General features: G+C 40.6%; 1 protein-coding gene across 1 annotated transcript; it reads left to right on the top strand.

Moving 5' to 3' along the window:
* Positions 1–11,061: 11,061 nt before the first annotated feature.
* foxi1 (forkhead box i1) lies at positions 11,062–12,425 on the top strand (the record flags this gene model as incomplete). Its single annotated transcript, XM_083932687.1, has 2 exons — positions 11,062–11,659; positions 11,887–12,425. The coding sequence occupies 2 exons, from the start codon at positions 11,062–11,064 to the stop codon at positions 12,423–12,425; spliced, it is 1,137 nt and encodes a 378-aa protein (XP_083788813.1).
* Positions 12,426–15,846: the final 3,421 nt, after the last annotated feature.

Genomic DNA, 15,846 nt, shown 5'->3' with positions numbered 1-15,846 from the left:
TCTATGCTTGATGCGTTTAATGTACCTATTAATGATTAGAGTTTTAAACAATCATTACAATCAGTTTTAATGACAGGACACTGAGGCGAGCAGAGAAGATCATGGCAGATCCCTCCCACCCCGGACATGGACTCTTTAAAACTATGCCCTCCGGCAAGAGGCGGAGGTCTGTAAAGACCAAAACCTCAGGCCACAAGAAGAGTTTTTTCCCCTCCGCAACTGGCCTCTTCAACATAAAGGCCCGGGGCCCCCCATTAACACGCACTGTACCTCTCACTGTCCCCTGAGTCCCCCCAGCCCGACCATTACATGCTTTATTAACGTCAAAGTACTCCTGGTGCGTTACATTAATGCCATCACCTGCACATATGCACATTTTACTTTATATTTTATATTCTGTATCATATTTTATTGTCTTATTCTTATTTAGTTGTTCGTGCTAAATAATGTGTATTATTTCTGTGTTTCTTATGTGTATATTTGTTTACGCTATGCACAAAATCCCCAGGTCAAATTCCTGCTATGTAACCTGCTTACATACTTGGCAATAAAGTTGATTCTGATTCTGGAAAGTACCGTGCAGCTTTACTAATAGTTTTCCTTCCCATATTAACAAAACTAAATACACATATTTAGGCTTTCCACCAGTTTATCCAGCTGTTATTTTTGCTCCAGTGGCTTAAAGCTGCTGTAAAATTGTGCTGTTGATGCTTCAATTTCTGAATTCTCCTTTGCACATTTTGTAAATGTATTTACAGCCCCCATTGTGTGTACCATGAAACCAGCTTATGGGACCTTTTTTGAAGTGTTTGTCCCAGGTGGCTCATATTCTTCTGCTGAATTATTCTAATGGCACTTTGTGAGTGGGTGTCCGCCTGAGGAGAAATGCTCAAACAGCAACATCTGTTGTTTGAAGGTGTTTTTTAATATCTCAAGAAAGTTGGGGTTCATAAAACTCTTGTCCTAATTAGGAACACTGAATGACATCTTTTCCCTTGGAGTTTTATTTGAGGAAAGCAGTGATGAGAGACTGCTTATATAGCTCATTGGTGGCACTTTGTCAGGCTATAAAATGTCATTAATATGTTGGTAATTAACTTTTTTATCAAAATGCTGAATTCATTGCTTTTTCTTTTCAGTAAACTTCATCAATAAGCCCATTAAATAATTTGACTTGTGTATATAATAGGATTTAACGGAAAAATGGTAAAGCTTTGAAAAACCATTATTATAAAGATTATAATACTCATCTGCAATCAATTTTCTGTCATGCTTCCTGTAGCAATCACCCAAGTTCCCTCTTTCCTTCTGTGTATACAGAAAAATCCATTTAATCCAGGTAAGGACAGATCATTGTTGTGTACATATTACCACTGCTGAATACAAGGTACAGTATGTACTCCATAGGACCTTAGTTTGACCGTGTACTATCTGTCTAGATGATAAATTGCTCCCCACACACAGAACGAAATGGAGTAAGTAATATTCAATAAAAATGCGAGTTTTACTATCATAGCAATGTTATTTTCTCTCATGGTTTCCTCCTCTCCTCGTTCTTTCTTCCAGTTCCACCCAGGGCTCCACTACCTGGCTCTCTAAGGACCATTACCCTTGCTTCAGTGAGGTACCATACTCTGCTTACAATAACACAAACATGATGGTGTTCATATAAGCCTTTTCCTCTATGCTAATGCGTGTTCGACCCACTACATGGTAACTTGAACATCCAACTGTTGGAATTAATGGTTTCAATTGATTCAGTGTAAAAAGCTGGGAGGGTAAAAGGTGCCACGTGAGAAAAAATAATGACCATTAAAGGCCACTAAATAAACACTCCTAATCACAGATCAATAGCTACGAGCCAAAGAGAATGTACAGTATAGCGTGTTTGAGTACTGCACTCCTAAACAACATGAAGGGGTTTAACAAGCAGGCAGTTTTACAATTTCTACATTAATAAATAACATTTTCTACATGCAGTGCCGATAAAAGTTTTCACACACACACACACACAGTGTTCAGAACAGAACACCGATTTTTTTACACTTTTTTGGCACATAATGAGTTTAACCGAGAACACCTGCTGTTTGTAATCAAGGTTGTGACATAGTGATTCAAATTAAAATAGTAAAAACACGTCTGAATATGGACGCTGCTTAGGCAATGCCCTGGCAAAAGCTACATCATGAATATAAAGTAAACAAATCTGTGACAAGACTACTGAAACGCAACAAAGCCCATCATAAGAATAAGGCACGTCTGTGAATCTGCCTTGAGCAGGCCTGTGGATGTTCTGAAAGAGCTACGGGGTTCTGTAGCTGAGGTTTGAGGCGCTGTGCATACTAAAACAGTTGCCCCCCGGTTCACCAATAGCAGCTTTATGGGATAGTGGCAAAGCGGGAAAAAAAGGCATCATGCAGTGGGGATGTTTGTGAAGGTACGGGGAACTTAAATACAGCAGAATGCATATAAATCCTGGAGGAAAGCCTGCTGCAACCTGCAAGAGAAGTGCAATTTGGAAGATATATTTTCCAGCACGATAATGACCCCAAACATAAATTCAAAGCCACACAAGAATGGCTTCAGAACAATACTAATGTCCTAAAGTTGCTGAGTCAGAGCCCAGACCTTAGTCCAATATATCTATGACAATAATAATAGTGAACTTAGTTGACTAGAGAAAACCCCAGTGTCCATGCATGTTTACAGAGATGATACAGATATATCTAAATAGATTTAAGGATGCAGTTGCTGCCAAAAGGACCTTCAATTGTTTTGAGGTGGGTGAATTCTTATACAATCAATAACTTAGTTGTTTATGTCTGTACTTCATTTAGATCATTTATGGATATGTTTTTTTTTTTTACTCAGGGGTTCAAAAGTTTTAGGACGGTCAGTGCCAACACTCTAATCTCATCCACAGTGATTTAAAGTTGTAAAACAATAAAACTTTACAATAGCTAAGGAGGGTCCAATACACTTTTTATAGTCACTGTAACCTGCTTATTGCATTTCAATGATGAGCACATTCTCTCCTAACTGGGAATAAAAAGTTTCATCAGTGACATAATTCACTTATCAAGAATACCCAGTGCACACTCAATATCTAGCCTTGCAATTGAAAAGGGATAAAGGGTGAAGCATTTCAGCAGGGGTAATATTACAAAGTTAACTGGCAGCTATTTCAATAGGCTCTCAGTGATTTGTGCTCAGGCATTATGCTTCACCCTCTCTCTCCTCAAAGCATAGGGAAATGCATCGCTTAATTGAGAGGATTTCCAGAGGCTTTGTGGAGGGAAAGCTGTGAGCTAGCCACTTCTCTCCAGGAAAAATGTATTTACAGCGCACTCTATCCCCATCTCATTTGTCATTTCAGCCTGGAATAATGTGTATATTTTCCTTCCCTCTTGTCACACTTTCATTTGCTGGGAGGCTGCAAATGTGCATGCTTCCCTGTAAATGTCTCCTTTGCATAATGAAAGAAGGCAATATTACCATACATCAACAATCTCACATATATCCATATATCCACAGCTGTTGATGGAAGTCTTATGGCATTTTTTCCCAAATGGAGACTTGCTACATATAATGGACATGGTTCGTGGTTGCTATTATACTGTTAATGTGGCAGACAATCAAAAAACATAGCTTTTCAGGAGTTAGCTGCTATAGGGATTCATTTTTATTTGGGCTAGGGTTTTTGTCTGTTGCTAAATGTTTAACAGAATTGTATGAACAGGACTAATATAGGTTAATGTTGAGTGTATGTTTTTAAGTGTAAAAAATAACAAGGCTACAGCCCTATGAGGCTTTACTTAGGCACACTGGTGCTTTCAGCTCAATGCTAATGCAACTTCTTAAACATCAAATTAAAGGACTTTCCATGCCCAATTCCCTCAAATTCAAGGACCCAGCGCGGCATAGTGCGGGACACTGTTACAACACTGATCGTCTACCATGATGCCAGTGCATGAAAGTGACGCAACTGCAGGAGTGACATCGATAGCGGGACATAGCCTCTTCATTGATGTTACGTTTTTTTATATATATCAAAATTAAATTAAATTTCTTTTCTTGCACAATATATATACATTTAAGCATTGTCATTTAGCCAAGTCTTTGAGGCCTTTATTTTTTCCATCTCAAATTCACAAACTTTCAAGGATTTCAAGAATCCATGGGAACCACAACAGGCTAACGTGCCCACTATGACAATGCTAACGTGCTGATATTTACCAAGGTATAGTGTGTGTGCCATGTTCACCATCCTAGTTAAGTGTGTTAGCATGCTTACATGCTAATTAGCTGAAAACACAAAGTACAGCTGAATCTGAAGCAAGTATAACAAGTATTTATTCATAAACCAAATTAATGTCTGTCCATGAATGTCAACTTGCTGGTGGCGCTATAGGGAAAGTCAGGGGGTTCAGGGTCAGTGGGACCTATCATCTGGGAACATCAGTTCATGACAATCCATTAACAGTAGTTGAAATATTTCAGCCCATCCAATGTTTGAAAAGAAAACACTGGATGGAAAAAACATTATATTTAACTTGAGATATGAGCAACTACTACTGATCCTTACTATTAACCTTGTTTCTATTATTTTTTTGTTTATAATGTTGCCTTTTATAGCTCCTTTGAAACAAACGTAGCTTCACCAGCAGTCAATAGACATCACCATGACGGTGTAGCGTTGTGTGTAGCTGTCACAGACAGTGTCTTGCAAAAACCATAAGGCCCCTTTATGTCTCATCAGAGTTGTCAGAGTGGTTCACTAAACTGACTGAACGGATTGTGTTCAATGACAGAGCAAACATCGCTTGTGTGGCGACAACAAGGCTTGTGTTGTTAAACTGTATTGTGTGAGCATCAGCATTACTCTCCAGCTATGGACTAAACATTGTCATTGAGTCGATGTTTACTAAAGATTTATTATTCCGTTTCTTTACAAACATAATAACATGAAGTATTGAGGACATAATAGTGTGGAATTATTTCAGTTGTGGTCATTATGGTAAAGACAGACGTGGTTAGTAGTATGATGGTACAATTTAAAGGGATAGTTTGGATATTTTTGAATTGGAATTGTAATGAGGTACTTATTATAGTCAGTGCTTTACCTCCAGTAGATGACAGTCGACAAGCCCCCAGTTTGGAGAAGCAGGCAGGAGGACAATGTACTGCTGTGGACAGTGGCAGCAGCTTGGCATGGTTTAGTCACCTAAAAAAAGGCCCACCTAAAACAATCAGTATCACTTTAAGTGTGAGCTATATTTAGAATATTTTCACCACTTTATCTTTCAATCAGACAGTATTGTTTCATTTAACATGGGGGGAAACTAATGCATTACTATGCTCCTGTCAAAGCCAGCAGACCCCAATAACATAAACGGTCATTTTACTACTGCCTAACTGAAACTACTTTGATAATTGATTCATTATTTAAGTACTTTTTTAGGTACAAATGCGAACATTTGATAGTTCCAGGTTCTCAAATTTGAGCATTTGCAGTTTTTGCTTGTTTTAATTTATACAAAATTGATCATCTTTGTTTGGACTGTTTGTTGGACATAACAAGACATTTGATCAGGACTGGATTCAACTACTAGGGGACAGATATTTGTTGTTGGACACAGTACTCTTGCGCTGCAGTGATTGGTACATTAACTGGGCGTCTCCAGGGGTTCTTTGGCCCCTGGATAGTTGGTGATCCAGCCTTGCGTGTTCCTTCCAGAAGCTGGCGCAGCCGCACTCTAAATAGGCTGCAGTAATTAAAGATAGAAACTGATTTTGAGTTTCTTATAGTGAGTTCAAATGCCTTTATACTGTTATACTGTGAGATTTTGCTGATAACAGATTGTCCTTTGAGCGTGTTTCTAATCCGTCAAAAGAATTAGCAGAGTATTAGAGTAAACACCTGCACTGGTATCAGTGAGCCAAGCCTTTGATTGAACACTTTAATGCTGTTTTCTGTTCTGCCTCCAACTTTTCACACTCCAGACAGACACTTCATCACTCTATTATCAAGAGCTGCTGTCACAAGGGGCTCTTACAAGCACGCACGTGAGTCGACACGGGCCTATAAAGCACGGTTGGCATTTTAAATCTGAGCCTGATATTTTGTGCTGATTTCAGCACTAAATACAAAATGTGCATTCTGTACACAGGCTTATTATCTTGGTTTGAGGGAGAGAGCCAAGTGGTGGTGATCTATATTAGCTGAGGCTGTTATGAAGCACTGGGTTTTCCCAGGCAGTCGGTACGATGTGTTGCTAGGAGACATACCTAGAGATCGGGGGTGGAGAGCTGGTTTGATGAGGAAGCAGAGTTCCCAGCTAGTGTCGGCTTCACACGGAAATAACTTAGAAGTGCCACAGGCATGCTGTCCCACTAGCAGAATATTGAGTTGAGATGGTTAATTAAATCTTTGTAATTTGGTCTTTTTGATCTAATATCTAAATTTTTGAGCTGCTTCAGATGAATTTCTGTATGAAATAGATGGATATTTTTTATTGATTGATGTCAAATTCATAACTAAGACAAATGAGAGCAAGGGGACTATTTTCATTGTAGTTTGGACGGTTGGATGGCCAAATGTGATTACTTATAAATACCTATACTTACATCGGACATTATAATACACTGGCATCTTGTCAACCTTTTCAGAGCAGGATATATGTATTATTTTTGTAATATCACAGATAATTCTAAAGCAGCAAGGTAAACAATGAGCACAATTAGTATTAGTCCTGTGCAGCATCACTTTCACTATAAACTCTAAAGCCTCTGTATTTTTTTAATTCTTCATGATTAAAATCAATGCACTGATCAGATTCTGGTCTCTAATACACGTGTCCTCCCAGGAAGCTGCACAGCATGTTTGATAGATGGGTGTCGTAAACATTTTGCTTTATTGAGTAATGCTCAAGGTACCATGTCTGAAGCAATGCTGCCCTCATCTGGATAATACTGTCAGTGCAGCCTGCCTGCCATATTACGCTTCCAAGTGTGAGTAATGACCAATGTGACATAAGCCTTGTCTTGTCATTTTAAGGTCATATTAATAGTCTTGACTCTACCATCAAATCATGTCCACAGAACCTTTGCAGCAGTGAATTGAAGCAGCGGTTGTTTAATGGGTGATGGAATTTTAAGAGTTGAAATATCTCCACGTACTATTCTCATTTCATGACTCTCCTGTGCCAAGTTTCTGTATTATGACGACTACAGTGCTGGAAACAGTGGACAGGGCATATTTAACCTCTCTGCCAGCCCACGGGAGTGCGATTTTAGCTCTAACAGACCAGTACCATCTGATCTCTCCAAGGGTGTAATCAGGAGCAGAGGTGTAAATCTACCAAGCAGAGGAGAGCATTAAGCTAATTCAACCCATAGTAGTGAAGCAGAAGGCCAGACTGGTTGTATTTCACCCTTGGTCAGCGTTCAGTCTGCAGGGCTGCCTCCTTAACTCCTGGAGACGGACTGTCAGGGCCAAACAGTAATTGGTCAGAGGGGACTACACAGGGAGGAACATCTAATTACTAAGAAACACATTACCCTCCCTTGGGTCTGACAGGTGGACGACTACCTTTTAGATATTTATGTGCTAACGATAGTTGAAACATGTTGACCCAAATGCCTTAAGCGTGTATAGGCACAAGATTATTTTGTTACATCACAACTACTGCACTTTGGAAGCCAATCTTGGTTCAATATGCAACTTACACAAATGCTATGTGAGAACCTGAAGCCTCCAGCGCACTGACACTGGAATAGACTTTTCAGTGAAGTGTCCTCAAACTTTTGAAATGAAAGATATTTTCATATTCAGAAACAAATTGTTTTCTTCAGCTTTCTAATAATAAAAAAAAGATATAAAATGTATTTTACAACATGACAGGACTTTTAACTTTATGTGGGATATTATTATCACTGTTACTTGTTTAGAAGTTTATTGCTGGTCTTTACAGCCATTAAGCAACAGCTAAATGTGGGTTTAAAATGCTGTTCATTTTCCTAACACCCATATAAGTTGTCTAATGACACAATGTGAAACTTTAAATGTTTATTAAGAAAAAAAGAGATTGTTCTAAAAAAAAAAAGCATTATTCTCCCCTTTAAACTTTTGAAATGGATTGAGGAAAAGTGCAACGCTTGGCTGGAGATCCTATTATAAGTTTGTCTTGCAGTGGATATGTCTTTGCCATCTTGAAGAATAAAGACCATTGAGTTTAGAGAATGAAGGATGCTCTGAGGCCAGACAACTGCTCTGCCTGCCAAGTTTCACATCCCAGCACTTCGAGTGTCTTTAATCTCCTGCACAGTCAGAGTTGCTGAGGAATTAACTTTCTGCAAAGTATTCAGCAAGAGCAGCTTTTATTTTGACATGTCGCTCTGCACTGTGTTGTCTGTCTTGCTTTGTTCCCCCACTGGGGGGAGACTCTGAGAAGGACAATCCCCTTGCTACATAAAGGGCTAATGCTGTTTACACCGTCAGAATGAATCACTTTAGTTAGAAGACTATTAGAAGTGCATCTAATAGTCTGTTAATTACTTCAGAGCAATAAAGCGTTAGTGGGTGTCTAACTCATAAGGCCACATAAAGTCAAAGTTGTCCACAGAAGACAAACCGTATTAACCCCAAGGGTCTTTGTTGATCCAATCTAGTGTTGAGCTCTAATCTCAGCAGTGAAATGAGCTGAAACATACTGATTGGAGAAGCAGCAGTATGGATGATTCTTTAATCACTTCCAGCAGTGGTTTTCTCTAGTCTCAGCCTGAAGGAGCCTGCGGTGGCTCAGCCCTGCATCTCTGACCCCACCGTGATTGACTTGATCTCTCAAAGAAAAGCTCCCATGACCTCTGAAAGCTTGAGGAAACAGGGGATGAAGATAGACATGGCAGGGCAACAATAGACGCCCCTCCGCACACACAGTCAGCATGTTTGAATTATTACTTTACAATGGCACAGCGGGGCGGACTTGAGGTTGCCATGTCGGGCCACATTTGACATCTCTGAACTTAAGGAAAGATACAGTAGGATATGAAAAGATAGGGAAATTGTGACTGACAGCTCCTCAGTCGACCCCAATGCAGCTAACAGTGATAGAATGTTATTAAAATGATTTATTGTTGGTATTATTCACCTACAGTAATAAATTAGATTTAAAGGTCATACAGGCTTATGGTACCTCAGCAACACAAACTCCCCTTAAGACTATGAATATTACATTGTCAGGCTGAGGAGGATCATCATTTCAGATTCCCTTGTCCAGTCAGCAGTCAGCTGTAATTAGCTGCACTGAGTGTTGGACACCTAACAGGTTGTGTTGTTTTCATCTGGGGGTTAAATGCCACATCCCCCCCGTGGAGTCCAAGGCTTGCAACTGCTGTACAGCCTGTGGTCGGGACAACACCTTGGAGCCAAACAATTACATCAAGGTCATGGAGAGGAGGAATGTTCTGACGATTAGTGCAGGAGTCCAGCAGCAAGAGCCCACTCTTCACAGGGATGACCACGGATCTGAGCGCGGGGGCGACTGGTGATTTTAAATTAAACAATGTACTTGTGGCAGTCGGAATCATAAGCGCCACAGCACGAGGACTCGAGAAGAGAAAACGTCTAAGTGCAGCATATTTCACAAAGATCTACCGCACACAGGTTCAACTTTATAAGGTTACTGAAGTATCGGCTGGCTATTGCGGTCTTTTCTGCTTTCCTCTCGATAGAAACTCGGCCCATTTGCCTTCCAGAGGTCAACTATAGAAACCACTTGTCCCTCTGATCACGTGCAGTTAGAATAGTTTAAGTCTTTAGAAGCAGATTAGTGTGTATGTGTCCCCGTTAACGGCTTCATTCATGGAAAACGGGCATTGTGTTTCTACAATATTAACTCTAAAGTTGATGCTGAAACTTTAAGGGATACAGCACGTGCCTTTTTTCAGTTTATTTCAATTATTGTTATACCATAAGAAAATCTCCTTTTATGTCCGATTTTAATTTTATTGACCATTCAAATCACCTTTTTATCCATCTAGGCTACTTAAAGTTACAGATCCTGCTTTTTTTTATTTAGTAAATAAAATATTATTGATGTCATTGTTACAATATTAATGTATTTTTTTATTGTTATTATTTCACGAGTTACATAGCTTGTTTTCTTCGAGAGCCTGCTGGGGGTGTGTTTTTTTTTCCACGAGTCACTTGTTGACACTAAACTGTCGGCACTTGTGAAGTGTTTATTGCAAACGAATTTCTTTTAAGAGAAGGAGGCTTTTTACAAACGCACGCGGGTCGTCTCTGTTTGGGTTTGACACTTTCCTGAAGAAAAGTCAACGAGTTCAGATATGGTGACAATCTGTGCAAAAATGTGACGGGTGAATTATTGGTTCTGTTCTCGTCAATCTATTACAGCCATTATTTACTGTTCATCAGCAAAGCGGATACAATAGACATACATGTATATGAGATTGATAGCTTTTTGTGCCAGATACCAGGCTACAGGCTTACTTGAAGTTTGTAAAAGAAAATCAGACTTTAAATTATAATTCGTGATTTTTCTTGTATCCCTATACTCTAAAAACAAATATCAAGCACAAGAATCACCCGAAATATATTTGGAAACCATAAGAATTAAGGAAAAATATAGCCTCAATAGTTTGTCATATGTACCAAATCATAGACTAGTGCCATAGATCCACTTTGCACTTGCAGAGTTGTTCAAAGAAAATTATTAATATAAAAATGTTGCCATAGCCAACACAAGATCCAGTGCGTAATTACGCACGAGCAATAGTTGTCACTAATGTGCCTTAATGGAATATATCATAAAATAAAAGTTCAGTTGCAGCTAAGGTAGTATCGGTGCTCATTGATAGGGAGATGTGGGCCGTAGTAGGACGAAAAGAGGGGTGTGACCATCCCAAAAGTTTTCAATGGGCTACCTGTAGGGACCCTGGGCGCTGCGCATAAATACTCCTCCCTCCGAGGATGAGTTCAGTCCTGAGGGAGAGACACAGAAACGAATTTACTTTTTGGGAATCTGGTTAGGGTGGATTATGAACGCTTTTGGACACCAACCATCCAACCAGCAGACCAGCCCTATTCAGCACCACAGCGCTCAGGAGCTCCTGGACATGGCCGTTTACTGCGATAACTACGGTGTGTACCAACAGAACCTCCACCACCATCACCCTCAGAGGCCGCCGACGCACCCCTCCAGTTATGGCCTCGGAGAGTACACCTCCCCGTCCGCGAACCCCTACCTATGGCTGAACGGACCCAGCATCAACTCCTCTCCTTATCTCCCCGGGAACAACGGCACGTCCTATATTCAGTCTGGATACGGGTCGAACCAGAGGCAGTTCTTACCGCCTCCCACCGGTTTTGGTGGAGCAGATCTGGGGTGGCTGTCCATATCCAGCCAGCAGGAACTCTTCAAGATGGTCAGGCCACCTTACTCCTACTCAGCACTGATAGCGATGGCCATACAGAACGCCCAAGACAAAAAGTTGACTCTCAGCCAGATCTATCAGTACGTAGCTGAAAACTTTCCTTTCTACAAGAAGAGCAAAGCTGGATGGCAGAATTCAATCCGCCACAACTTGTCACTGAACGACTGTTTCAAAAAAGTGGCACGGGACGAGGATGACCCCGGTGAGTCAAAATAAAGTATTTCACAGTGAGATGTTTGTTTGTTTTTTCATGGTAAAACTCCTTTAAAAAAATAGTGAAACTGCTCCAAAAACAAGTTAAATCATTTAAACCCATTGTCAATTGAATTAGATGATACTGATCAAAAAGAAACTGATGATGAACACTTGAGGTCAAATGTGCGCTAAAAGTTTCTCATCCATATTTAACCCGTCTTGTTTCTTATCCAGGTAAGGGGAACTACTGGACGCTGGATCCAAACTGCGAGAAGATGTTCGACAACGGGAACTTCAGGCGGAAGAGAAAAAGGAGAGCGGACTTAACCGGAGCCGACAGCAGCACCGTCCTCCCCGTCAAGTCAGAAGACGGTCCGCACAAGCTCTCCGACACCGCCAGCCTGCTGAGCTCCTCCCCGCCCAGCCTGCACGGATCTCCGGCCTCCACTGAGCCCAAGTCGTCGCCGCCTCCTTCCGCGGAGCACAGCCCGTGTTACAGCAGTTTTGTGTCGAGCGTTAACTCGCTGCTGGCGGGCAGCGGCGGCGGCACCGAGGTTTCCCGGGGCGTGGATCGGGATTACGGCTCCGGGCATCTCGGGGGACTGTCTCAGACCAGAGAGGGCATGTCCGGACTGGGCTCCTACTCGCCCACGTTAGTCTCTCCTCTGAACTCTGACAACAACAGAATGAACTATTACACATCAGTACAGAGCCTCTCCAACCATTTTAGTGTTAATAACCTCATATACAACCGGGAAGGAACAGAGGTGTAGACTGTATGTTTGTCAGTGTTGGACTGCTTAAAGAAAATCTATACTTCACATTGCTTTAGTAGCCTTCTGTTATTGCTTATTACTCCTCTCCTGGTTTAGGAGGCCTCATTGTAAAATCTAGCACTGGAAATGAACTGGTATGTTTTTCACATCAACCCTTCCTACCTGGGGAAATATATTTCAGTGTACTGACGATGAATATTCCTGGTTATAAACTGCCACTTCTCCATTATGGCTTGTCCATCAAAGTGCAACAAACATGTTTATTTGTAGAATATGATTTCCGACTTTATCTTTTTGTATTGTAGCTGCTCCCCGTCTTAAAGAAGAAGACACCTATGTACAGAAATTATTTTCATAAGATGTATTTTAGACTGAATTGTGTTCTGTGTTTTATTTAAACTCACGTCGACGTTTGAATAAAAGTCATTTATTTGAGCTCAGGCTTATGTGTCATTTCATCTGGGTGCACACGGGTACTTTAAATTGTTATTTTGAAGGGGGCTCAGTTATGCAAGGGAGTTCAGGGTTTTTTTTCCCTTGATGAAACTATTCCTGTAATATTCCAATTGAGACTAACAGTCTGTAAATAGTGGTGTTTCGGTTTTATCATCCATTAATTCCCTCACCTCGTCAGGCATTATCCCTTACTTTGTGTACAATTTTGTATTCAAATAAAGGACAGCAGAAACATATCACCAAACTTTTTCTTTTGGAGATTTTCAAACTAAAGGAGAAGGAGGCCCTGCTGTGCTTTCTGGCTAAAAAAGTCATATTACAAATATTCAAATTAATTTCGCAAGTATTTTCCAAGAAAGTGACAAATAAACCAGTGTAAATGCTTCAGAGCCTGTCAGGAAACCTGCAGTCAAGTGGCTGTAAGCAGTAAAGTGCGTAAGACAGAGACATTTTCCGCTTGTCACTTCCAATAGCCCCATTTCATCAAGCAATCAGACCTTTAACTTACTTCCACGAGGTTCAGAAGTTCAGCTTTTCGTCTGGGATTTGACTCAGACTGTGCCTGTTTGATGTTAACCTGTTTGCTGAATATTCCACCTGTCTCCATCTATTCCCAAAGTCTTGTCACGCAAAACGCTGGCTGTTCAGTGTGTGTGCGTGTGTGTGTGTGTGTGTGTGTGTGTGTGTGTGTGTGTGTGTGTGTGTGTGTGTGTGTGAATCCTGTTAATGGGATTTGTGTTTTTGTTTTGTTGTATTGGGAACCACTGTTGGAAGTGCATGCAATGAACAATTGACGAGAGAATTCAACAGCATGTAATGCTCTTTTGTTGCGCTTGCGACCCAGGGGACACAACAGAAAGCCTACTATTGGGGAGAAAATACGAAATAGTCCGTGCAGAGGAAATGTTCAAGTGATTTAACACCCCCCTCCTTTCTTATTTCCAGACAATATGGATACGCACGGAATCAAAGCGTGTAAATAAAAGGAAACACCTCTTAATTGGTTGATAATTGAATTCACTCAGGCGCTCTATGGTCTGGAATAAAAGAAAAATTAATTGACAAGACTTTCGTGCCCCTTGTTGGAACACAATGGAAGCTGGCAATTCAAGAGATCCCCTCCTGGGCTCAAATGAAAATATTGCGATCTGAAGATCTGGGAACAAATTATCTCCCTCAGGCCACATTTTGCTCTATTATCTGTGGAGCAGGGCCACGGATCAGACAAAGAGGATTTTTGTCATACAGCAGCAGGTTCTCACAGTAACAAGTTTTCTGTTGAAATCCTCATCTCGTGCAATGAATGGAGGGGAAAGCCTTTCACATTCAGAGGCCATTTAGCTCTTATTTCTGGATCCCTCAATTCAACCAGTTTTTCCACTCATTGGGGAATTGTCAAGAAACAATAATTCAGTATTATATGAGAATAAAAAATCAGAACATTTACCCATATACTTGTACTTTACTCGATTATTTGAATTTGAGGCTGCTTCATACATTTTGGTGGCAATTATTGTGACTTTGACAGTACTTAGTGTTACTTTGTATATTCAGATTACTAATACAAAATATAATCAACTAAATAATTATATAATTATAATGTCATATTGTAGATTAAGATACTCTGCAGTATATAAAGTAGTTAAAATGAGGCCCATCTTTAGTAGTGATTGGTGATGTGTAATTGTAATACAATAATATAATGGACTATTACTCTGAAATCGAGCATTCTTCTACTTCTGGTACTTGAAGTTGTTGATGCTTTTAATTATGTACTTTTACTTAAATAACATTTTGATTGCTTTAACTCGCAACAGTATTTGTAACGTGGCATCGTTACTTCTTCTTAAGTAAAATATCTCAAAACTTCATCAAGGTACAACTCAAACTCTGGATACAAAGCAAATAACATAGATCCGCTTGCTTTCCAAGTTCGAGTCAGGCCTCTCAGTTCTCAGAAATATAACCGCTCCAGTGCCCTGTGCCTGAAGGGCACATTTACCTGTCCCACATGAATATCAGTCAGGCCACCATGTCTCTGTTCTACCTGCTCCAGGGCCCATGGCTCCAGGGCTGAAGGCCCAGGCCAGGCAGAATATTTCAGCATGAGGGTGGCCCCGGTCTCCAAACATGCCTAGTGGGCTAAACCCATAATGATGGGTTTCAGCCTCAAAGGGTCATCCCTCTAAAGGCGAGGTGGGCTCATAATTGAAGGAGCTGGCGTTTCAGAACTGGATTATTTCAATCCTCTTTTTGCTTACAGGTATATAAATACACTAGCAAGCCGTCGGATGCCAAGTATGGAGAACCAGGATGGGTATTGCCTCCAGCTGCAGAGAGCTTTACTGAGAGAGAACAAATCTAACTGCTATAGAGAAAATAAACAAATACACAAATATTGCTCTGTTAAGATTAAGGTATATTTTACGATATCACAGTTTAACCAGAAAGACATGAAGAGGAGTTGTCTGCAGCTTTAGACCTGGAGACTTGTCCATGTTGTCTAGTGAGTGACATGAGCTGGAGTGATGAATCACTGCTGGATAAAGTTGCACTCAGCAAAGTGAGAAACTTAACTCCCCATAGCTGTTAAGCGAGATCTCCTAAACTGATAAACAAGCAACTAAAATGAGAATGGCAACCCTCCTTCACTGCTTCTAAATATGTGCTGTGCAGGTTTTTGTCATGTCATGAACTGAAGACTTATTTCTGTAGACTAACTTTAAGATGAGCTTTGTAAGGCAATTTGTGGGTTAGTAAAGCATTCAGGATTTCAAATAAAAAGATGTGTCCACAGCCTAATAATTTTCCACAGCCCATATAACACTGCCTTACAGACAAATCTAAGCGGTAATATGAAAAGCGAGACTGTGCGTCTGACCCCAGCGAAGAACATGATATCTTGGCCATAGGGGGGCCGATTACAGTCTGGGCCGACCCTGAAATTTCACATCTGTTTGTA

The sequence above is a fragment of the Echiichthys vipera genome, assembly GCF_963691815.1.
Source record: "Echiichthys vipera genome assembly, chromosome: 18".
Taxonomy (NCBI): domain Eukaryota; kingdom Metazoa; phylum Chordata; class Actinopteri; order Perciformes; family Trachinidae; genus Echiichthys; species Echiichthys vipera.
This window is presented reverse-complemented; position numbering and strand designations above follow the sequence as displayed.